This window comes from Nesoenas mayeri, assembly GCF_963082525.1.
Source record: "Nesoenas mayeri genome assembly, chromosome: 29".
Classification (NCBI taxonomy): Eukaryota; Metazoa; Chordata; class Aves; order Columbiformes; family Columbidae; genus Nesoenas; species Nesoenas mayeri.
Genome location: NC_137561.1, coordinates 1,672,444 through 1,696,656, shown reverse-complemented (window position 1 = coordinate 1,696,656; position 24,213 = coordinate 1,672,444). Strand labels below are relative to the sequence as shown.

Sequence of the window (24,213 nt, the reverse complement as noted above, 5' to 3'; positions counted from 1 at the left end):
AGGGTCCCTGCACCCCAGGGCTGTGCCGGGCAGGGACTCTGCCGCCTGCCAGGGTCAGCGCTCAGCCTGCCCGGGAGATCCCATGGCAGCAGCTGTGGGGGGAAGGAGCGACCCCCGGCAGGGCAGGCAGGGAGCTTGTGGGGTTGAAGGGGGCTGTGTGGGTCAGGGCTGCTCAGAGCTCCAGACGTGTCTCAGCTGCTCCTGAGCCCCTGCACACACGGAGCTGCCCCTGGGCAGTGCCAGAAAGTGTGAGCAGGACAGAGCTGAGCACACAGCGGGTGGGACGGGGTCTGTGACACTGACAGGGAGCAGACCAGGGACAGACACACAGCTGCAGGCAGCACAGACATGGGCAGGGAGAAGAGCTCCTACCAGATATGCCAGGGACTGGATTTGGGAACCCCCTGCCATCCCCTGCAGTTCAGACACATTTCCCAGTGCAACCCCTGGTCTCCTCTCCTCCTCAGCAGACCCTCTGCCCCAAAGCCATGGAGTCCAGGTCACGAGTCTCCACCTCAGCAGCTGGACCTCCAGGTGAAGGGTTCCTGCAACGAGGTACTCAAATAAGGTGCTAAAAGTACTTGCTCTCCAGTGTCATTATGTGAGTGGCAGCAGCACAGCCGGGTCAGGAGAAGGTTCCACAGCATGCCCGTCTGCCTTTCTGTCCTTGCTTTATTTTCTGGTAGCACTGCAGTGTCCTTCCCTGTTTCTCCACCTGTCCCTGCTGCTCTTGCTCTCTGGGGTTGGGCTGAAATTGTGGGTCAGTTTTTGTTCTGACATCAACACAGGGGGTCTTGACCCAGAGGTGTGTTCATAGAAATTAGATGACCAAGCTGCATTTTAAACTGTGATGAACTCTTTTCCTCACTTGATAGAAATAAAGACCGAGCTGAAACATCCCTCCATCGGTGAAGTGGTATTCCATGAGAAACAGCCTGTTTATACACCTCTAACTTCTCACTGACTTTTCCTCCTTACACAGGTTCTCATACCCACAGGCAGCCAATGTCCAACAGCAGCTCCATCACCCAGTTCCTCCTCCTGCCCTTCACAGACACACGGGAGCTGCAGCTCTTGCACTTCTGGCTCTTCCTGGGCATCTACCTGGCTGCCCTCCTGGGCAACGGCCTCATCATCACCACCATAGCCTGGGACCAGCACCTGCACACCCCCATGTACTTCTTCCTGCTCAACCTCGCCCTCCTTGACATGGGCTCCATCTCCACCATTGTCCCCAAATCCATGACCAATTCCCTCTGGGACAACAGGGTCATCTCATACTCAGGATGTGCTGCACAGACCTTTTCATTTTCCTTCTTGATCACAGCAGAGTGTTGTCTCCTCACCATCATGTCGTACGACCGCTACGTTGCCATCTGCAAACCCCTGCACTACGGGACCCTCCTGGGCAGCAGAGCTTGTGTCCACATGGCAGCAGCTGCCTGGGCCACTGGGTTTCTCAGTGCTCTGCTGCTCACGGCCAATACATTTTCACTGCCCCTGTGCAAGGGCAATGCCCTGGGCCAGTTCTTCTGTGAAATCCCCCAGATTCTCAAGCTCTCCTGCTCACACTCCTACCTCAGGGAACTTGGCCGTGCTGAGGATCCCCTCTGAGCAGGAACGACACAAAGCCTTTTCCACCTGCCTCCCTCACCTGGCCGTGGTCTCTCTGTTAGTCACCACTGTCATGTTTGCCTACCTGAAGCCCCCCTCCATCTCCTCCTCATTCCTGGACCTGGTTGTGTCAGTTCTGTACTCGGTGATGCCTCCAGCAGTGAACCCCCTCATCTACAGCATGAGGAACCAGGAGATCAAGGATGCCTTGAAGCAACTAATGGCTGGATTCTTTTCAAAGGCATTAAACTTCCCATCTTCTCTATATCACTCATGACATGACTCATGACAGGTCCAACCTATCTTTTTTATATTTTGTAGTTTTAGATGAGTTTTTGGAGTTGGGGGAACACTTTTTTGGTTTTGCCTTTTTAACTCTGATAATATTTCACTCAAAGAAATGTTATTATTCATCCCACATCTTTGTCCACCTTTATAGATCAAGTCAAAGATCTTGTAAATGAGAAGTCGTGCTTTCTGTGTATTTGAAGAAAATAAATGACCCTGCAGTGAATTGTTTGTCTCAGATCCTTCCTCTGCAACCTTTGTGAAGCTCAGCACAAGGTGTCTGTGTGCGAAGATGGAGGAAACAGTCCCAGCAGAGCAGCTCTGCCAGGCAGCACCAGCCTTGTTCCTCCCAGAGTCCTTCTCTTTCCACTCCCACACTCTCCTTCTAAGCCCTTGTGTTGCTGCAAGGCCTGAGCGCTCCCAAGGCTTGGTCGCCGTCCTGCTGTGTGTCAGTCCTGTGACCAGGACAGGCGGTGGGCACTGCTGTGACAGAGCTGGGCTCAGAACAGCATCTCCATCAGCAAGGGCATCTCCTTAGCACAGTGCCTGAAGGGTTAGGTCTTCTTCCAAAGTTCCTTGAAGAACATTCCTTAGTAACAGACTCTCAAGAGGCTCGTTGCTCTGCTTGTTTCTCTGTGGGCTCAGTGTGAGGAGATCATGGTCCCAGTGTGGCTTTCGAGAGACTTCAGGCTGTTTGCTCAGGTGTTGCTTGTTGGTGGCCAGCACCCACGCACAAAGTGAATAAGGCAGGGTCCCTCTGAGCACTCTCCATGGCCACCCAAGAGCTTGTGTGGGAGTGGTCAGTGGCAGTGACCACCATCAGCTGGGGCTGCCTCCCAGCCTGACAAGTAGGGCCCCACAGAGTCACCACAGCCCACTTGATCTACAGAGCAAAACCCCCACCTCGCGGCTGTGGGCAGCGTGGGCAGCCAGACACAAACTCATCATTATAGAAATGGAGACGTGGCACTTGACCAGCTCCTTTCACCCAGATATCAGTGTGGCATGTCTGCAGAGATTCCCAGGAACACCTGAACTGTAAGAGCAGAGCATGTGAGTCCTGGTTGGGTATCCTGGCTTGTCTCCTGACCCATGTGGTGCTTCAGGCTGTGAAGAGAATCAAAACCAGCCATTGGACTGGGGTAGTTCCATTTTACACGTGTCACACAGGGCAGATGAGGGAGCTCAGAACTCCAGACTCTGCTGCACTGTTGGGACTGCAGAGACTGGAAATGCAGGTGACAGTGTGTGTCAGTGCACACACATAAAGATTCTGGCTTCCTTTGGGCCTTTGCACTGACCTGGGATCTGTTCCTTGGCCACCATTGTCTCAAAAAGAAACTGTTCTCCTATGCCAACAACACCTCACACCACATAAGAAATAATTAAAAGGTAGAACAATAACGAAAGAAGCACAATTTGGGGGTAATTCTGTCCAAGAGGTGTACTCTTTAAATGATTAAAACAAAAAAAGAAGCGAGAGAAAAAGCATTGTTCTAAGAAATTATTTCAAGATCAAACTGCTGAGATGTAGTAGATGCTTGGAAAAGCAAGATTGACTGTTAGGACTGAAATTAAAGAGATTTAAATCATCATGACCATCAGTGAGAATAAGGAGTTCCCTGTTACTGTTACTAGTGACAGCACCACTGTTCACAAACATCCTTCAGAGCATCTCCATTTTTCCTGGGCTCCAAAGCTCATCCTGCTCAGAGCTTGACAGGATTGCTGCAAACCCCTGTGACCCAAATCTCTGCAACTGTCTCTGCTCAACAGCCTTTTACCCCAGGAAGGGGAAAACTGCCAATGCAGACACCAACCCAGTGCCCAACCTGCCTGGAGAGCCAGGACAGTTGTGCCACACAACAGCCGCCTCTGAGGGAACCTGGAGGTGACGGAATTGAAATGGTTTCAACCAAAATCAGAGAATCAGAGAATCATGGAATCATTGAGGCTGGAAAAGGTCCTTAAGAATGCGGAGTCCAACCATAAATCAAACACTGCCTAGTCCACCACTAAACCATGTCCCTAATGGTCACATCTCCATGTCTTTTAAACACCTCCAGCAATGGCAGCTCCAATCCTGAGCTGGCAGGACACCATTGGCTGCAGTTGGACATAAGATACTGGTCATGGCTGTGAGTTCAGCCCTTGCTGGCAGAATGTCTCACACCCTCACTGAGGAGGGCAGGGGGCTGGGAGATGGGAGCACGTTTCAGTTTCCAGATCCCAGCACAGAGCCCAAACCATCCTGCCTTTAGACTCTGGATCCCATTTCCTGAGATGTAAAGCTGGTGGCCTTCAGAGGATAATCATGTTAAAAGGCATGAATAATCCTTCAAGTGTTTGTGTAATATGTCTAGGAATGTCAGTCGTATATGTTTATATTTACATATCTGTAAAATAGTACTCTGCATCTGTGGTCGCCCCTCCGGAAATGACAATTAAATAGGCATTTGCACTATAAGGCTCCATACCCCATCCACAAGCACATATCTAAGTGGTTCAGATGACGGGTGGTCTGGCAAACGTCACCCTTTGTGTCCCCCGGCGATGGACACTGCTCATGTGCCTCTGCAGAGAGTGGCAGGAGCTGGATCCCCTTCTCGGGACAGACTCCTTCCAGGAGAGACACAGACACAGGGGAACTCATGGGGGCTTTACGGCATTTCACTGGGCATCAGTTTTAACATATTGGGTGCTGTCCTGTGACTGCCCTTTCTGCACAAATGATCATACAAACACAACCATTTAGTGAGACATGGTCATAAAGGGGCTGTTATGGACAAGAAATGTAACCATGAACTCTGCAGAGAGCGAGGAAGTTCATAATAAGCACCAGGAAGAACCAAGAAGCTCGAGGCCTCTTCTGAAGAGCGGGAGGCCTGAGCAGCCGTGATTGGCCATTGTAGGTGTGGGAGAGGGTCAGGGCATGTAGGGAGAAGCAATGAGATGGCAGATGGCTACAGTGAACCCTTCCAGCCATGTCTGAGCCCAGCAATGGAAAGCAGTTGATGTCTGCAGGTGGAGGAGGAACAGGAGGAAGATCTTCCTGGGAATACGGAAGGCAGAAAGGCCTCTCTTGGTCTAATCATGTCTGGCAGTGCCATTTGCATGCTGTGGGCATGGCTGTGCCTGGGAGATGGGGAACGGCTGCTGCTGGGGTGGCTGTGCTCAGTCATGGCCCATGAGCTGACCCTGCTCTGCTCCTCTCTTACACTGCCCACACTTGGATGGTCCTCAGGAATCATCCATGAACCTGGTGGATGCATGAACCTCCTGGAGTGATGGGTATGGATCCAAATAGAGGATTCAAGCAAGTGTGGGACTGGGACATTGAGGTGACTGTTGACCATTGCCAGGTGTATGAAAGAAGCTGGATGAGTTGTGAGGAACTCACAGGCATTTCCAACTCCACAGAAAACCAGAGCCTTGCAGTTTAAGTAACAGCACCTGACATAAATCCCACCCCCAAAATGCAAAACACTCACACTGACCACAGGAAAAGCCTTGAAAAACATTGGAGAAAAATCTACCAGGTCCCAGGGGTCAGGGCTCAGCCATTCTGGTGATGAACAAGCATCAAGGGCTCACATGGCATCAGAGCCACCTCCACATGGCCCTCACCACCTGGAACCAGTGTCTCCAAGTCTTTCCTTCACCAGCTCCCAGGGACAGGGACCTGCACTGGTTGTTTCCTTCACAGCTATGTCAGTGATGGCCCTTCATTGGGTCCCAAACACCCTCAGAAACTTGGAGTTTGCTTCTGCTTTTCACTTCATTAGAGGTCTGTTCATTCTTTCAGTAGCTGCAGTTCAGGATCGTGGCACCAGAGGGCTCACTAACATCGAAAATGCTCTTAGAAGCCAAGGCTCTGTGCATCATTTTCCTAAAGGCTTCAAGTTTGGTGTGGATGGTTAGAGAGATTTCAGGAATAGTCAAACAGAGACCATTTCCATAATAAATAGCAATAAAGCCAAATTTCTTCTATTTCCTTCCCTCCTCACCCTTCTCTCCCTTTCCAGAACAGGTGGCATCAGCAGCCTTCAGTTCATGTTGATGTGGAGCGGCTCCTGATAAAGATTGGATATGTCAGAAAAGGGGCTGCCTGATTTACGTTGTGAGTGAGGACACAGGCCAGGACAGCTCAAGAGGAGTCACACTCCTCTGGATCAAGAGATGGGTGTTCCTATCAATCTCAGGTGCCACAGCACAGTGATACTTGTGTTCAGGAGCTGGTCAAGTGACCCATCTCCTGTTCTGTAATGATGTCTGAGTTTGCTCAGGTCACCCCTGACTTGAGCCCCATCCACTGCTGGGTGTTCTCCAGACTCTTGCCTTCAGGAACAAAGTCCCAGGAGACCTTGCTGGTGAAGATGGAGGTAAAGAAGCCATGAAGAAACTCAGTCCCGTCTGATTCTACTCTTATGAAGTTCAGCAGCAGGCCCATGATCACCATGTGTATTCTCTTACTGCAAGTGAAGCTCTGTCAGCTCATCTTGCTGCCCTTCCCGTGCAGGTATCAAGTCCAGAGGAGCTTTGTCATCATCCCCACATCCATGGACAAGGTTTCTAAATTCCTCCTTTGCAGCTTCCCCTGCTCCCACCTCCTGTGTGCTGCCTTTGTGCCCTGCAGCTCCATCAGTGCAGAGGAGCAGCCTAACGAGATAAATGCTTCTGTTCATGCATACTTGGAGAGATCATTCTTGTGCTTGGAGCAGCCTGTCCTGTAAGGATTATCAGATTTCCTGAGCTCCTTCACCCTTCATATCTACTTCCATGTCACAATCTTATTGGCTGCCACCTTTGAGTATTTCAGAGTCTTCTCCTCTCGAGCCTACCAGCCTGTGCTGTGCTGCTGGCCTTCCTCCCTCCCCTCTGGTACCTGAGACCACACTGTGTCCTGGTCACGACAGTCAACGTGGACACTGATGTTCACAACCCTCACCAGCTACTCCTTGTTTTCCAGTTCCAGATCTAGGTGAGCATCACCCTTGTTGGCCAACCAGTCAGACATGTAAGGACCAAGGTCATATCCCATAGGGCCCAAGCAGATCCCTCAGCAGGCCAAATCCTGCTCTCCTGAAATCCTGCTCTTGGCCTTGTTCTCATCTCCCAGGAGCCTCAGCTCCACTTTCCCATCCCTGACTGTTCCATCCTGACCAACTCTTTCTGGTTTGTAAGTGTGAAGTCCAACAGGGCACCTCACCCCAATGACTCCTCAATCACCTGTGTCAGGAAAATGTTGTCAATGGGTTCCAAACCCTCCTGGATGGCTGGTAGCTTGCAGATATTGGGATATCTCAGGTCTGCTATGAGGACACGGCCCTGGAAACATGAAGCTTCTTTCATTTACCTGAAGGAGGCCTCATCTCATTCCTCTTCCTCACCAGTGAGTCTGTAGCTGATGTCCAGTCACCACAACACTGCCCATGTTGTTCTGCCATCTCATGCTGACTCCTCAACGTTCAGCTGACATTGTCTGTCCCCAGGCAGAGCTCCACACATTCCTGCTGCTCTCCCACCTGAACAGAACCTCTCTCTTTTACTCCAGACCTATGGCATTATGAGTATCAGACACCCAAGACCCCGCTGTTTCCCCAGGAGATGATATTTATAGTGTCCTGGAACACCTCATGCTGTTATGTTGGGAGAGACACCCTCATCAGGATAAGCCATCTGCATGCAAACTTTAATAGCTGAGCAAATGGAACTTCAGTCCAGGGAGAGTCCAGACCTTGTGAATATCTGTTGTTCACCCATCAGAAATGTCTGAATTGTGACAAGATGAAATGAGGAGTTCTCAGTGACCCTGAGGAGAAGGGCCTGGGCACTACAAGGTCCCCACAGCAGCCCGTGGTGAACGCTCACCATGAACAAGGCAGCTGCACACGGGGCTGCATGAGGAGGAGCGTGGGGACCCAGACACCTGCAGTTCTCATCCCATTCGGTTCAGCACTGGTGTGACCCACACACACGGGTGTGTGCCAGTGTGCGGCTTCCCAGTCTGGAGCAGCAGGGAGGAACTGCAGAGTGCAGGGCTGTGCCAAGGCAGGTTCAGCACCTTGTGCACATGGTGTGGGGTGCTGAGGGACCTGGGCTGCTTTGGCCCAGCAGCGCTGGGGAGGCTGCAGCAGTGCAGGAGTAGCCGGAGAGTGCTTGAAGGGCGGTTTCAGAGGTGGTGGAGGTTTCTTCAGAGTGGAAAAAAAATAATGGCCCAAAGTGCAGCTGGGGAGGTCCAGGCTGGACATGATCAGAAAGGAATGTTATGGAAGGGCAGTGCTGTGGTGGAGCAGGTCAGCAGAGGGAGTCTGCATCAGCCCAAGGCTTTGTGCTTCAAGGAGCAGCTGGGGAGGATGGAGAGATCTCAGCAAAGGAAGGAAGATGCTCAGACAAGAGCAAGGTGGGGCAGCAGGGGGGATGTCTGCAGCCTGCAGGGACAGAGGTGCAGGGGATGCCACAGCACAGGACAGGCTGTCGTGGAGATGATCACGGGATGGAAAGAGGCTGAAAGCCCCACCAGACATGAGCTCCTTCTCCTCTTGGCTATGGCTGTTGTCTGCACCTCTGATGCTTGTGAGGAGACACCTTGTCCTTGCAGCACAGGGGACTCATGGCCTCCTTGTCCCCAGCCAGGAACCTGGGAGGGGTGGGACCATAGTCGTGCCCTTGGCCTTGCACAGCCCCACATCACACTGTCCCAGGAAGGGCCCTGGGCAACGTGGGAGGGACAGGATCTGATTTCCCATGGTACAAGGTCAGGACTTGGCTTTTGGTTAATGAAACACAACCAGGTTTGCGCAGCATCAGAGACATCTTTGCTTTTCCTGACCTCCAGTTTTCTTCTCTAACCAAACCTGGATATTGTTTCTCAGTAGGTTCCCTCAGTGGGACCCATTAACCCTACAAGAAACTTTGGAGTTTGAATCTAACTTTGACTTCTTGAGAAGTTTCATCACCTTCCTCCAGGGTCTGAGGTTCATGGACTCAGCACTAAACCCACCAGAGGGGTCATTAAAGCACCTTGGGCTGCTCCTGTGCTGCTGAGCTGGGCTGGGCTCCTGGGACACAGGGAGCTCATGGCAGCGGCAGCGCTGCAGAGAGACAGCTCTGCCCAGGAGCAGCTCCTCTGCACACGCAGCAGGGCTGAGGGCTCTGCCTGGGGATCTCAGCAGACAAGCAAGGCAGAGAGAGATTAAAGGTGGTCAGGAATGGAGGACGACTGAGAGCTCACTGGAGGAGAAACCTTTGCAGCCCTTGCCATGGTAAGTCTCTGGTGCAGGGCAGTGCAGCTGTAGCTCCTGGAGGCATCTCCTGAAACTGGCACAGGCACAGCTTGTGGGATCTGTAAGGACGGGGCTCTTGTCAGGCCATGTTGAACAGCTGTGAAGCCGGGTGAGCACCCAGGGGTGCCCAGGGCTGTCCTGCAGAGCAGGGTCCCTGCACCCCAGGGCTGTGCCGGGCAGGGACTCTGCCGCCTGCCAGTGTCAGCGCTCAGCCTGCCCGGGAGATCCAAACAACAAGGAGGGGAGAAGCTGTGGGGGAAAGGAGTGATCCCAGGCAGGACAGGGTCCTTGTGCTGTGGAGAGGGTGCTGTGTGGATCAGAGTTGCTGACAACTCACCCCCAGGGACATTCCAAGAGGGACAGCAAGGCAGGGATTATCTGAAAGGGAAGCAATTATTGCCTTTTGTCCTCTATTCTTGGCTGGCTGGCTAGGAAAGGGAAGATGGAAATGTGTCTTTCAGTTACGGGGCAAGTGCTGAAACTCCAGATATTTATTTTTCTCTGAGAGCGCAATTCAACACTCTCTGGCTCACAGAGCAGCAACATCTCCTTTCCAGCCCCTTTAGGGCTGGTATGATGTTCTCAGCGGAATCCGCACACACATAGAGATGTTCCTGGGCAGTGCTGAGCTGCCAGGAGGTTTGTGCAGGGAAGAGCTGAGCACACAGGGGGTGGGACAGACTGACACTGAGAGCAGTGACAGGGAGGAGACATGTGGACAGAGAAAGAGCTCCCGGCAGGAACAGCTCCAGGCAGTGGAGACCTGGGCAGGGGGAGAGAGGGACCTTCTGCCAAAAGTGCCATCACAGGGGGAACTTGGGCACCTCCCTGCCATCCCCTGCAGTGTTGACGTCTACCCCTTAGCAGTGCTGCCAGGCTCCTCTCCCACCCACCACAGCTTCTGTCCTCAAGTCTGTGGTGTCTTGAGCTGAGGCACTTCCGTGGCAGCCCAGCTTCCAAGATGGAGAAGCTCCTGAGGGCCTGTCCGTGTCTCCCTGTTCTCTCTCAGCAGGAGCGCTGGGCCATGTCTCCTTGTCCACTCGGTGACTCCGCTGCCTGTGTTCTTCCCTCAAACTCTCTGCAGTTGGACTTTCAGCTGAAGATCAGATACTGATGCTGCAAGTCCTGCCATGCAGATGTCTCTGTGGGAGCAAATTCCCTAAGCCCATCATGCCCTGTGGGGCTCTGGGATGTTCTATGTGTGGGGCTGGGGAATGAGCCCATTCTGTCCCAGTCAGAACAGCTTTAGGACACCCCAGTGCTTCCCTGGCATGATATTGTGAATTATGATTACGATATAAGTAGATTATAATTGTGTATAAACACAAGAACTCCCCCCCTTTCCCAGGTCCCGGTGCTGTAGGGCAGGGTTGACACCTTGGGAGCCCACAGGAAGAGGCCCTGATCCTCACAGCACAATCAGAAAGCACAAACCAACGCTCCAGCCAGGGACATGACCACAGCGGCTGCCAAAAAGGAGAGAACAATTTACATTTCTGTATGTGGTGGCACAGGTGGGAGTAGAAGAGGGATGTTGGTTGAGGAGGGGAAGAGATTTTCTGGGAGAACTCTGTCCTGATTTCTTTACGTGCTCTCCTGTTTTCACAGTGCCACATGCCCACAGGCAGCAAACGTCCAACAGCAGCTCCATCACCCAGTTCCTCCTCCTGCCATTCACAGACACACGGGAGCTGCAGCTCTTGCACTTCTGGCTCTTCCTGGGCATCTACCTGGCTGCCCTCCTGGGCAACGGCCTCATCATCACCACCATAGCCTGGGACCAGCACCTCCACACCCCCATGTACTTCTTCCTGCTCAACCTCGCTGTCCTGGACCTGGGCTCCATCTCCACCATTGTCCCCAAGTCCATGGCCAATTCCTTCTGGGACACCAGGAACATCTCCTACACAGGATGTGTTGCACAGCTCTTTCTCTTTACCTTCTTGGTAGTAGCAGAATACTGTCTCCTCACTGTCATGTCGTACGACCGCTACGTTGCCATCTGCAAACCCCTGCACTACGGGACCCTCCTGGGCAGCAGAGCTTGTGTCCACATGGCAGCAGCTGCCTGGGCCACTGGGTTTCTCACTGCTCTGCTGCACACGGCCAATACATTTTCACTGCCCCTGTGCAAGGGCAATGCCCTGGGCCAGTTCTTCTGTGAAATCCCCCAGATCCTCAAGCTCTCCTGCTCACACTCCTACCTCAGGGAACTTGGGCTTATTTTGGTCAGTGCCTGTTTAACTTTTGGCTGTTTGTGTTCATTGTGGTGTCCTACGTGCAGATCTTGAGGGCCGTGCTGAGGATCCCCTCTGAGCAGGGCCGGCACAAAGCCTTTTCCACCTGCCTCCCTCACCTGGCCGTGGTCTCCCTGTTTGTCAGCACAGGCATGTTTGCCAACCTGAAGCCCCCCTCCATGTCCTCCCCATCCCTGGACCTGGTGGTGTCTGTTCTTTACTCGGTGGTGCCTCCAGCAGTGAACCCCCTCATCTACAGCATGAGGAACCAGGAGCTCAAGGATGCCCTGAGGAAACAGATGACTGGATTTCTTCTGAAGCTATAAACTGTCTCTAAGTTCTTCTACATAAGAGTTATAGGCCAACTCATTGCAGGTTCATCCTGTGTGCAGTATTTTTTGTTTCTCCTTGTGTTTGTTTATTGTGAGAAAGTTTTAATTTTCTTTGTAATTCACTGCCTGCTTTTCTCACTGAGTGGCTGTGTCAGTGACGAATTAATGCTCTCTGTGTTTGAGCAAAATAAAGGGACTTTCCACAATTTTTTTTCTACTAACATTGTAACTCCAAGGCCTTTCTGGAGCTGCAGGGACAGTTTCTGTGACTGGAGTAGGGGAATCATGTCCAGTATGGCAGCTGTGCCAGGGAGCAGCAGCGCTTGTTCTTCCAGAGCTGTTCTGGTTCCACTCCACACTCTCCTTCTCATCCCTGGTGCTGGTGCAAGGCCTGAGTGCTCTGGCAGCTTGGTCACCGTCCTGCTGTGTGTCAGTGCTGTGGGCGCAGGCAGGGACAGGCAATGGGCACTGCTGTGACAGAGCTGGTCCCAGAACAGCCTTTCCAGATAGAAAGGTGATCTCCTATGTACAGAACATGATGGTTTATGTCTTCAAGCATATGAGTACAAAAGTGTCTCACAGATGTAACCCCAGTGTACAGGTGAACAGAGTGTGTGTGCAGGGCTGTCACACAGCAGTGTCCTCTCACAGCCAGGCTCCTGCCAGAGACCTGCAGGACCAGCAGAGCAGGGCTGGGCTGTGCCCCTGTGCACTGGACACCCCGTGGAAGGAGCCTCAGGTCAGTCATCATGGACTGGCCCCTCACAACCACCATTTGCAGCCCTGGCCTATCTCCCCATCTCACAGAGGTTGTTCTTCCCTCCACTGAGGGACCCTGAATGAGTAGGTCAGAAATCCATGTTTGCACTGTTCAGATGAGATGTGAGCACACACATCATGTATGTGAGGTGACATGAACCTGAGTGAGGAAAAATTCCATCAGCTATTCCTGGAGGTTCCATGAAGGCCTGTGGGACAGACAGTGTCTCGAGGTCACTTCACGTTAGGAGTAACAGCTCATGGGAAACCACCCACTGGGATCTTCTTCCTTGAACTGAGCTCCCTGTGTCCATTCCTCATGATGTGGGACATGCCAGATGAGTGCAGAGCATGTGACACGCCACAGGGCTGAGGTGCCTCCCATCCCTTTGAATGGCAACAGGAGGCCAGAGGGACACTGTGACTCCTGCCTCTGTGTGTAAAAGGGACAGACTCTGTCTCTGAACATCCCTGGGTGCATAAGGAGCCCATGAGGTAGGGTCACTTGTGGATGCTTGATGAAACTCTGACATTTCTGTGTGTGACTCCAGGAACAAACTCCACAGGCCCACTGAGATTCATCTCAGCTGCCTTGGACAGGCTCATTGCAAGTGCTCCTGTCTGCTACATCACCCTTGACCGTGATTCTGGATTGTGTTCTCAAAAGTGCCACAGAAACCAGAATGGTTCTGGGGTCCTTAGAAACCGCAGACCTCAAACCCATCTTGAAGAAGAGCAGGAATAGGAACTGGGAGCATTACAGGCTGGCCACCCTACCTTGCTCCCTGGGAAGGTGTTGGGAGACGTCCTCCTGCAGCCATGTCCAGGAATGTGAAGGACAAGAAAGGGATTGCTGAACCAGAATGGACAGGGGAAAGAAAGGCATGTTGTGTACAGGCTGTTTTCAAGGCTCAGATATGGTCTCCTTCTGGCTACCAAGTGCAGATTGGGAAGTGCAAACAGGATATGAGGAGTAAGAAATGTCACTGGAAGGGCAGTGCTGTGGTGCAAGAGGTGACCCAGAGGGAGCTGGATCAGCCCATGGTTTGTGTTCCAAAGAGCAGCCGGTGAGGGTGCAGACACAGCAGTGAAGGTGCAGAGATGCTGGGTGAGAGCAGGTGGGAAGCGAGATGGGTGTCTGCAGCCTGCAGGGAAAGAGGGGCAGGGGCAGCACCGTGTGGAACAGCCTGTGGTGGAGATGGCAAAGGGCGCTGGAAGGCTGGAAGGGACCCACAGAACCCAAGTCTGTGTCCCCTTGGCCAGGGCAGTTGTCTCTGCCACTGACCCCAGGAGCAGACATGTTGTCCTCATGGCTCTGGGGCCTCGCTGCCTCCTTGCAGCCCCATGGGGAAGCTGGAGGTTGTTGTCCCAGTGTTGTCCTTCCCTGGGCCTTGCACACCCACATCCCACGGTCCCAGGAAGAGCCCTGAGCCGTGTGTGAGGGACAGGATCCCCCTTCCCATTGCCTGGAGCTCATGGCTCCTCCTTTCTGCTTCAGAAAGCAAACCAAGGGGTTTCTGAGCATCAGAGCTTAAGAAAAGACTCAAAGGAGACCTCACGGTGGCTACAGCTTCCTCACAAGGGGAGAAGGAGGGGAAGGCACTGATCTCTTCTCTCTGGTGACCAATGACAGAACCCAAGGTAATGGCAGGAAGGTGTGTCAGGGGAGGTTTAGGTTGGACATGAGGAAAAGGTTCTTGTCCCAGAGGTGCTGGACACTGAACAGGCTCCCCAGGGAGGTGTCACGGCCCCAACCTGACAGTGTTCAAGAAGAGACTGGACAACGTCCTCAGACACACGCGGTGACCTATGGGGTGTCCTGTGCAGGGACAGGACTTGGACTCCATGATCCTGTGGATCCTTCCCACTCAGGACATTCCATGATTCTGTGAAACACTAGGTCAAAAGTCCATGTTTTCATTGTCCAGATGAGATGTAAACACACACATCATGTGCATCACCACTGTGTGCATGTGGTGAGATGAACTCAAGTGAGCACAAATGCCATCAGCTGTTCCTTGGGGTGCCATAAAGATCAGTGGCACACTGATGGTGTTCAGGGGTCTCTTCCAACCTGCATTATTGTAGGATACCATGAATCTTTTCCTTGGAGATCTAAAATGCCCCAGAGTAAATACAGCAGCTCCTCTGAGGAACGTTTCTCCACTGAAACCCTTGATAGGAAATCTATCAGATAAATTTGATGAAAGCAGCTCAGTTTGATCTGCTCACACACTGGACCACAAGGAGGGTGATGGTGGGTACGATGCCGTGTGGTCACTTGTGTGTCAGGAACTCATAGTCCAGTAGGAGCCAATGGCTGTGGAGGGCACTGTGAGGTCACTTCTGCCTCTGCAGGGGATTGGCCAACAGCAGGAACACGGCTGGGAAAGGACTGTGAGGTCACACACACAGACGAGCAATGGGGCCCAATCAGCATGGCTTGATGAAAGGCAGGTCCTGCTTGACCAGCCTGATCTCCTTCTGTGACAAGGTGACCGCTGAGCAGATGAGGGAAAGTCTGTCGTGGGCAGTGAATGCGCCACACGGGCTGTGGGTGTTGTGTCCTTAGACTGCAGTGAAGCCTTTGACACCGTGTCCCACAGCATCTCCTGGAGAAGCTGCAGCTCGTGGCCTGGATGGTGTATGTGCGATGGGTAAAGAACTGGCTGGAAGGCATTTTAGAGCCATTTGTCCCCTTCCTGTTCACATGGGCATCCCATGAATGCATCACTGCTCTACCTCAGTGTAGACAGGCACAAGGCCTTCTCCTCCTGGACCTCTCACCAATGCCACTGGTTTCTCCAGCTGCCTCATCCTGGACTGTGGGATGCCCAGAACAGCCCTCCCAAGACAGTTTGACAAAGTCTTTCTTCTACACTTTCCCCACATCCCTGTTCATTCCCCTCATGTACAGCTTAAGGACCAGAAAGGTTGGGTGCAAGCGGGACATTGAGAAAAATGGTCAGGAAGGCTTTGAGGTGCACAGAGAGCCCATCGACATGTTGTCAAGCTGCTCTGTCTGAAGAAGCCCAGAAGACCAGCACAGCATTTGCTGTGTCCCAGAAACTCGCCTGAAAGTTCGGGATATGGAGAAAAGGTTTGTTCTGGGAAGGGACAGACAGGGGCTGGTGGAACTGGCTGGTGTGACCGTGAGACGTCTCTCCAACACCTCAGAAAAGTCCTGGCTCTCAGGGAGGCTGCATGGTCCTCTGAGAAAGAAAATAGCAAACATGACTTATCATGGAATCATAGAATAATTGTGGCTGGAAGAGACCCTTAAGATCATAGAGTCCAACCATAACCTAAATCTGGCACTAAACCATGTCCCTAAGAGCCCCATCTATCTGTGTTTTAAACACCTTCAGTGATGGGGACTCCACAACCTCACTGGGCAGTCTGTTCCATTGCTTCAAAACCCTTTCCCTAAAGAATTTTTTCCTAATATCTAATCTAAACCTCTCCGTGCGTAACTTGAGGCCACTTCCTCTTGTCCTATCACTTGCTCCTTGGGAGAAGAGACCAACACCCTCCATGATAAAACCTCCTTTCAGGCAGCTGTAGAGAGTAATAAGGTCTCCCCTCAGCCTCCTGTTCTCAAGGCTGAACAGCCCCAGCTCCCTCAACCGCTCCTCGTGAGACTGGTGCTCCAGACCCTTCACCAGTCTTGTCACCTCCTCTGAACTCTCTCCAGCACCTCAATGTCTTCCTTGCCATGAGGGGCCTCAAACTGATCCCAGGATTCAAGGTGCAGCCTCACCAGTGCCCAGCACAAAGGGGTGATCACTTCTCTAGTCCTGCTAAAGCTCTGATTGAATCAAGGCTTGAACACCTTGGTGTGACCCAGTTGGTGATGGGTTGGACTGCAGACTCCTGAGGTCCCTTCAGCCTCAGTTCTCTCATGATCCCATTGTGATGTTGGGCTCTGTTTCAGACTGGAGCAGAGCAGGCGATGATGGGGCAGGACCCACCTGTGCTGTAGGTGACCATCTAAACCAACATCCCAGCCAGGGAACCAGCCAACACCTCAGTGTGACTCGCTCTGGGCAACGTGTGAGGAGTCCTGGGCAGGGCAGGTTCAGAGGGCATGGGGCGCTGTGCAAGACACAACATGATCTTGACTTCATGCCTGCAGGCCCATCAGATGTCAGTTAATGTCAATGACAATTAAAATAAGAGGAATTGAAGACAAAGATCCAAAGCAGAGGCAGGTGTCAACATACTTTTTTTTTTGTTTCTTTGGTGTGGTGTCTTTTCTTTGAAAAGGAAAGAGTTTTCCAGAGCTGGGCATGGATTCAGGACACAAATGTCTTCAGCTGCAGGGACACAAACACCTGGTGCCAGTGTAGATGCCCCAGGAACCCCTGCCCAGGCTCCACCTGCACTGCACGGTGCTCTGGTCTCCCCCGGTCCTGTGTGACAGATGCCAATCCCAGGCCAGCACCTCAGGTACACTGGGGCCCTAAAATGGCCCTGGCTGTTTATGGTGAGACAGCTGATGACTGATGTACTAAGGGTAGGAGAAGAAATATTGGTCTTCTCCTGTACTTCTATTACCAACATTCTATGATTTTATCTCCCTCGTCATTCAGGAGTTCCCACCTCTCCTGATTCAATGTCCCTGTCCAAGGACAACTTTCCAGCCCTGTCTGGACGTTTGCCCTTCCCAGTGCTCTCAGGTTTCTCCTCCACTTGCTCTTTGGTCATTCAGTGGCCTCTCAACTGTCTGGTTTCTGCTTTGAGCTTCAGGGAGTTACAAACTTGCCCCGTTCTTCAGAGCTCTAATTGACATGGCAGTCAACACGTTCATTGTGTTTATTTCTATCCTCTCCTGTCTCTCTGTCTAAAGCAGTTCTTGTGTGGGTGTCCCTTGTGGATGCTGGACCTCATCAGATCCACTTACACACACAGCTGAGGAAAGTGTTTTGCTGTTGATTGAACTGTGCAGTGTTTGCACAGGAGAGCAGGTGGAGCTGGTGCACAGGAGCTGCAGCATCTCCTGCAGAGCTCAGTGGAGAAGTCTGATGGAGGAAAAGTGATGCAATCTCTGGTGGCCAATGAGGGACCCGGCAGACTGGGGGTGGGGGTGAGGAGCCAGGTTGTCCATACAGTGTCCAGCCTCAGGGACTGTTCTCCTGCCTGTCCAGATGTCTCCAGGAGACCCTCGGGATCAATGTCCGGTGTAGAATGCTGCTGTCACTTCTTCTATACACTGGAAAATGATTGAAAATACCCTTGAAATAAAAAAACCCTCCTTTATGAAATCTTCCTTGAAACCTTCAGCAGCAAGTGTCCCATTGAAACCTGTACAGTTAGTTCCACAATTCTGGAAGATTTGAAGAAAATTAAGGAAAGAAACATCGCTCCTTAGGGCTTTCTGTGTTTTAATGAGCCCCATGGTGTATTTGGTGCTGAGTCCATGAACCTCAGATACCAAGCACAGACTGAAGAATCTGCTCAAGAAGTCCAAGGCAGAAGCAAACTCCAAAGTACCTTGAAGCATTAATGAGCCCCACTGAGGGCTGTTACTGACAAAGCCTCCCAGGGACTCGTTAGAGCAGATAATTGGAGGCAGTGATTGCATCAGGCAAAGGCAAAGAGCAGCAGCTCTGATGCTGAGAAAGCCCTTGGTTTGTCTGATGAAGGACAATGGCCAAGCCTTGAGCCCCTGCCCCTGGAAGGGAGATCCTGTCCCTCACGTGTGGCTCAGGGCTCTTCCTGGGGCTGTGGGGAGTGCGATGCCCAGTGCAGGACAATGGTGTGACACTCCCTGGGGGTGCAAGGAGGCAATGGGGTGCCATGGCCATGACAACCATGTGTCTCCTCTTAGGCCTCGCTGGCAGGGACATCAGCCATAGCCAAGGGAACAAAGACCTTGGCTCTTGCAGGGACATCCAGCCTTGCCAGCGCCCTTGGCCATGTCCACCATGGTCCATCCTGCACTGTCCCAGGCCTGTGGCTGTTTCCCCACAGGCTGCAGACACCCCATGCGCTTCCCTGACTTGTTCCCACCCCAGTGTGTCCCCACCTGTGCTGCTGTCTCTCCATCCTCACCAGCTGTTGCTGGAAACACAAAGCCATGGCTGATCCAGAGTCCCTCTGAATGACCACAGCACTGCGCTCAGAATGACATTTCTTGATCCTGAGCTCCACTCTGGACCTCCAGAGCTGCAGTTTCTGGTGGTTTTCCTTTCTCTTGCTGTTCCCTCTACCAAAAATACTAAAATAAAATAAAATAAAAGGCGTCATCTTGTAAAGTGATTTTCAAGATTTCTGAAGCTACTACTGCCCTTTCTTGTGATGGTTTTACCACAGCCACCAACTAAGACCATGAGAGCTGCTCGCATCCTGCTCCCAGTCCCCAGGTGGGATAAGGGAGAGAACTGAATGGGAAGGGAGAAACTTGTGGGTTTAGACAAAAAATTAATAAGACAATAAAAATAATACACTACTACTAATAATATACTAAGATATACATAAAGTAAAATATATGACACTCAGTGCAATCCCCCACATAACTTTCATTGTGCTGAACAGGCAGCCCAAAAGAGGAGAGCACCCTGGTCCTGAACAGCTGATCCCAGCAAGAGAAAGTACAAGTGCAAAAGGCAGAGAGGCCCAAGGGCCAACTGAAAACCAGCAAAACATCGTAAAACTGAACTAACACTGAACTCCCAATAGAATGGAACTTCCGAACAGAGCTAAGCAATGTAGCCAGAAAACCAAAACTAACGGGATGGAAAAGGCACCTCCAGCTTTATACTGAGCATGACGCTAATTGTAGAGAATAGCTTGTTGATTGACCTGGATGTCAATCAAGGTGGTGTTGTGTCTGTGCCCCCTCCTAAAAATTTGCACCTGCAACTGCACTCCAGAGAAGTCCTTGTTTTCACTGACAATAGTCAAGGTAAATTAAAGAGAAATAGATAAATTAAATTAAAAAAATACACTCAGTGCCGTCCCCCGTGTAACTCCAGTCACACGGAGCAGCCAGTCCTGCAGAAGGGAGCACCTTGGTCCTGAACAGCCCATCCTAGCGAGAGAGAGCAAAAGGGCAACAGACAGAAAGGCCCAAAGGCCAACGGCAAAATGGCAGAACGGCAAAAGGCCGAACTGACATCGAACTCCTGACAAGATGAAACTTCTGAATGGAACTGACCAAACCAGCTGGAAAACCCAAAGTAACGGATGTAACAAGCCCTAGAAGCCGGCTCCAGCTTTAGATTGAGCATGGCGCTAATCATGGGGAATATTTCATTGATCAGTTGCATGTCAATTCAGGTGCTGTCCTGTCTGTGTCCCCTCCTGCCAATTTCTATCTGTGTCTGGATGGCCAAAGAAGTCCTTGGTTTTCCTGACAACAGCCAAGATCTCAGTGAGTTCTGACATTCCTCTCATAGCAAATGGCAAACACTGTAAAGCTGCTAAAAGACAAAATGAACTCTACCCCAGGGAAGAAACAGCGTTACCTCATTATTCTCATAGTAAATGTAAGCCAAAGACTGTACTGGCTGTGAAGGAGAGAGGTTCAAAATGCATTAGGAAAATTAACCCAATTTCAGTAAAACCAGCACGTTTCCTCAGCCTTCCCTTCACCAGACTAAAGAAGTTTGGGTCTCTCAACATCTCCACACGTGACCCAGACTTTCTCTGGCCACACGACAGCTCCTCCCGTTCCTCCAGAATGGGGAACCTCACACTGGGACACTCGGCTCCAGATGTGACCACACCAGTGCTGAGTCACGATGGGCAATAACTGCCCTTGTCTGGGTGGCCACGCTCCTCCCAGTGCAGCCCAATGTGCTCGTGGGCATGTTCCTGCTCAGCACCACTGAGAACTGGCTGAACATCCAGGCTCAGAGGGTTGTGACCAGTGGCACAAAGCCCAGCAGGAGGTACCATGAGGAGCACTGAAGGACACCATATCCCCATCCAACATCTCCTCCTACAGGTGTCTCTTGGGTCCCTGGAACCACCTCAGTGCCAAGGGGGAGAGCACGGCCTGCATGGGGTGGAGGAGATGGGGTCTGCAATGAGGGTCCAGGGGCAGTTTCTCCTGGTAGTTCAGGCAGCAACAAGCTGGGCTGGATATTTGGAGAGAGCAACTCTTCCTAAGCGCCTCCAATGGGCATGAGGATGGTCTCCAGTTTTCTGCATGCTGCCTTTTCTAGTGGAGATCACAGAGGCTGCCAGCCCTTTAGAGGACCCAGGACAGGCCTTGTCCTTCCTCTGGTCACAGCTGGACCCCAGTTCTCCAGCTTGGCCCCAGCTCAGGAGCCTTGTCTAGGGGTGACGCTTGGGGTAAGGTTGACGAGAGGGGTGCATAAGTTTGTCTTAAGGACATGTGATGAGCACCAGGACTGAAGTACCAGAGCAAAAGGATGTTGCTTCTGGGTGAACACTTTCTTCAGTTTCCAGTCCAGGTCAGCTCCTGTCTGATCTCCCCCATCCCTCCTCTGATCTGCTCTGGTGCTCCTGGCCCCATCCTGTGCTCCCCACAGGGCCCCAACCTGGCACAAATGCTCTGCAGAGCAGTTTGGCTGCAGAACTATGGGGTGACTGCACACTGGTTGTGCTGCTCAGTGAGGGACACAGATGCAACTGCATGGGCTGCACTGTCACTGAGCTCATTCCTGGGGGTCTAAAGCTCTGGAATGAGTCCAGAGCATTTCTTGGGAGTCATTGGGTTTTCCGCTCATTTCGGTTCAGCAATGCCTTCCTTGTCCTTCAGGTTCCCGAAACTGGTGCAGGAAGATGCTGCCTATCCCCTTCTCAGGGACAGAGGTAGGCTGACCAGCCCTGAATTCTTCAAATCCTCCTTCAAGCCCTTCTTGAAGATGAGCTTGACATCTTCCTTTCCTGAGGACCTCAGAACTTGACTCTGATTCACACTGTCCCTTTGGCCTCCTGTTGCCACTCCCAAGGATGGGAGACGCCTCAGCCCTGTGGTGTGTCACCTGCTCTGCACTCATCTGAGATGTCCCACATCATGAGGAATGGACACGGGGAGCTCAGTTCAAGGAAGAAGATCCCAGTGGGTGGTTTCCCATGGGCTGTTACTCCCAACATGAAGTGACCTTGAAACATGGTCTGTCTCACAGGCCTTCATGGAACCATCAGGAATAGCTGGTGTCGTTAGTGTTCACCTGGGTTCATCTCACCTCACATCCATCATGTGCATGCTCACATCTCATCAGAACAATGCAGACATGAATTTCTGACCTACTCATTCCGTGTCCCTCCGTGGAGGGAAGAACAACCTCTGTGAGTAAGGGAGAGAGGCCAGAGCTAGAAATGGTGGTTAGGAGGGGCCAGTCCATGACGATGCCCTGGGGCAGCTTCTGTGGGGTGTCCAGTGCACAGGGGCACAGCCCAGCCCTGCTCTGCTGGTCCTGCAGGTCTCTGGCAGGAGCCTGGCTGTGAGAGGACACTGCTGTGTGCCAGCCCTGCACACACACACTGTTTATCTATACACTGGTGTTTGAATCTGTGGGACACTATCGTAAGCATATGATTGAAGATATAAACCATCGTGTATTACCCTGAGGAGATCACCTTTCTCTGTGGAAAGGCTGTTCTGAGACCAGCTCAGTGACACAAGTGCCCATTGCCTGTCCCTGCTTGCGCCCACAGGACTGACACACAGCAGGACGGTGACCAAGCTGCCAGAGCACTCAGGCCTTGCACCAACACCAGGGATGAGAAGGAGAGTGTGGAGTGGAACCAAAACAGCTCTGGAAGAACAAGCGCTGCTGCTCCCTGGCAGTGCTGACATGCGAGAGCTCTTTTCCCTTCCACCCATGCACACAGGAACTGTCCCTGCAGCTCCAGAAAGCTCCCGGAGAAAGAATGCTGGTGAAAAAAAGTGGTGAAGGACCCTTTATTTTGCTTGAACACAGAGAACAAGATTCAACACTGACACAGCCACTTGGTGTGAAAAGAAAAGCAGGCAGTGAATTACAAACAAAATTAAAATATTATCATAAAAAATAAAAAAAAACAACCAACCAACCAAACAAACAAAAAACCACCAACAACACAAATAGAGACAAAAAATAAATACTGCACACAGGATTAACCTCCAATGAGATAGAATATAATCTTATGTAGAAGAAGATTGATACAATTTATAGCTTCAGAAGAAATCCAGTCATCAGTTTGCACAGGGCATCCTTGAGCTCCTGGTTCCTCATGCTGTAGATGAGGGGGTTCACTGCTGGAGGCACCACCGAGTAAAGAACAGACACCAGCAAGTCCAAGAATGGTGAAGAGATGGAGGGGGGCTTCAGGTGGGCAAATACAGCAGTGCTGACAAACAGGGAGACCACGGCCAGGTGAGGGAGGCAGGTGGAAAAGGCTTTGTGCCGTCCCTGCTCAGAGGGAATCCTCAGCACGGCCCTCAAGATCTGCACATAGGACACCACAATGAACACCAAACACATAAAAACTAAAGATCCATTAAACAGAATAAGCCCAAGTTCCCTGAGGTAGGTGCCCGAGCAGGAGAGCTTGAGTATCTGTGGGATTTCACAGAAGAACTGTCCCAGGGCATTGCCCTTGCACAGGGGCAGTGAAAATGTATTGGCTGTGTGCAGCAGAGCATTGAGAAACCCAGCGGCCCAGGCAGCTGCTGCCATGTGGACACAAGCTCTGCTGCCCAGGAGGGTCCCGTAGTGCAGGGGTTTGCAGATGGCAACGTAGCGGTCGTACGACATGACGGTGAGAAGAGAATACTCTGCACCAAACAAGAAATATACAAAGAAGACCTGGGCAGCACATCCTGCAAAGGAAATGACCCTGGAATCCCACAGAGAGTTGGCCATGGATTTGGGGACCGTGATGGAGATGGAGCCCAGGTCGAGGAGGGCGAGGTTGAGCAGGAAGAAGTACATGGGGGTGTGGAGGTGCTGGTCCCAGGCTATGGTGGTGATGATGAGGCCGTTGCCCAGGAGGGCAGCCAGGTAGATGCCCAGGAAGAGCCAGAAGTGCAAGAGCTGCAGCTCCCGTGTATCTGCGAACGGCAGGAGGAGGAAATGGGTGATGGAGCTGCTGTTGGACATTGGCTGCCTGTGGGCATGAGGACCTGTGCAAGGAGGAAAGGACACTGACAAGTTAGGGGTGACTTCTCTGAGGAAAATAAACATGTTATTTCCCATGGAAAACCACCTCCCTGATGGAGGGATGTTTCAGCTCATTCTCTCATTCAGGGGGTCCTGAATCCCCTCCCCAGCATTTCTCGTCCATCTCCTTCTCCCTGCCCATGTCTGTGCTGCCTGCAGCTGTGTGTCTGTCCCTGGTCTGCTCCCTGTCAGTGTCACAGACCCCGTCCCACCCGCTGTGTGCTCAGCTCTGTCCTGCTTACACCTCCTGGCACTGCCCAAGGGCAGCTCTGTGTGTGCAGGGGCTCAGGAGCAGCTCAGACACGTCCTAACGAGAACTGGGGTCTCAGTGTCTGCTCCAAAGAGAGAAATAAATCCCCATCTCCCACTGCACACCCAGACGAGCAAGAGTGGAAAACTGAAAGCACAGACTCCTTCCCTGGCAGCTGTTGCTGTCTTGATGTCCTTGTTCAGAAGGACCCTGTGCCATGTCTGTGGGGGGATCTGGAGCTCTGAGCAGCCCTGACCCACACTGCCCCCTTCAACCCCACAAGCTCTGCGCCTGCCCTGCCGGGGGTCGCTCCTTCCACCCACAGCT

General features: G+C 52.1%; 1 protein-coding gene and 1 pseudogene across 2 annotated transcripts; one reads left to right on the top strand and one right to left on the bottom strand.

The window, feature by feature from the left end:
- Nucleotides 1-10,828: 10,828 nt before the first annotated feature.
- On the top strand, nt 10,829-11,762 carry LOC308050721 (olfactory receptor 14J1-like; annotated as a pseudogene). Its single transcript has one exon. The product of its transcript is annotated as an olfactory receptor 14J1-like (transcript).
- Nucleotides 11,763-22,163: 10,401 nt separating this feature from the next.
- Nucleotides 22,164-23,576, bottom strand: LOC308050571 (olfactory receptor 14J1-like; the record flags this gene model as incomplete). The annotated part of the gene is made up of 1 exon (XM_080360734.1): nt 22,164-23,576. The coding sequence occupies one exon, from the start codon at nt 23,574-23,576 to the stop codon at nt 22,644-22,646; it is 933 nt and encodes a 310-aa protein (XP_080216860.1). The 3' UTR covers nt 22,164-22,643.
- Nucleotides 23,577-24,213: the final 637 nt, after the last annotated feature.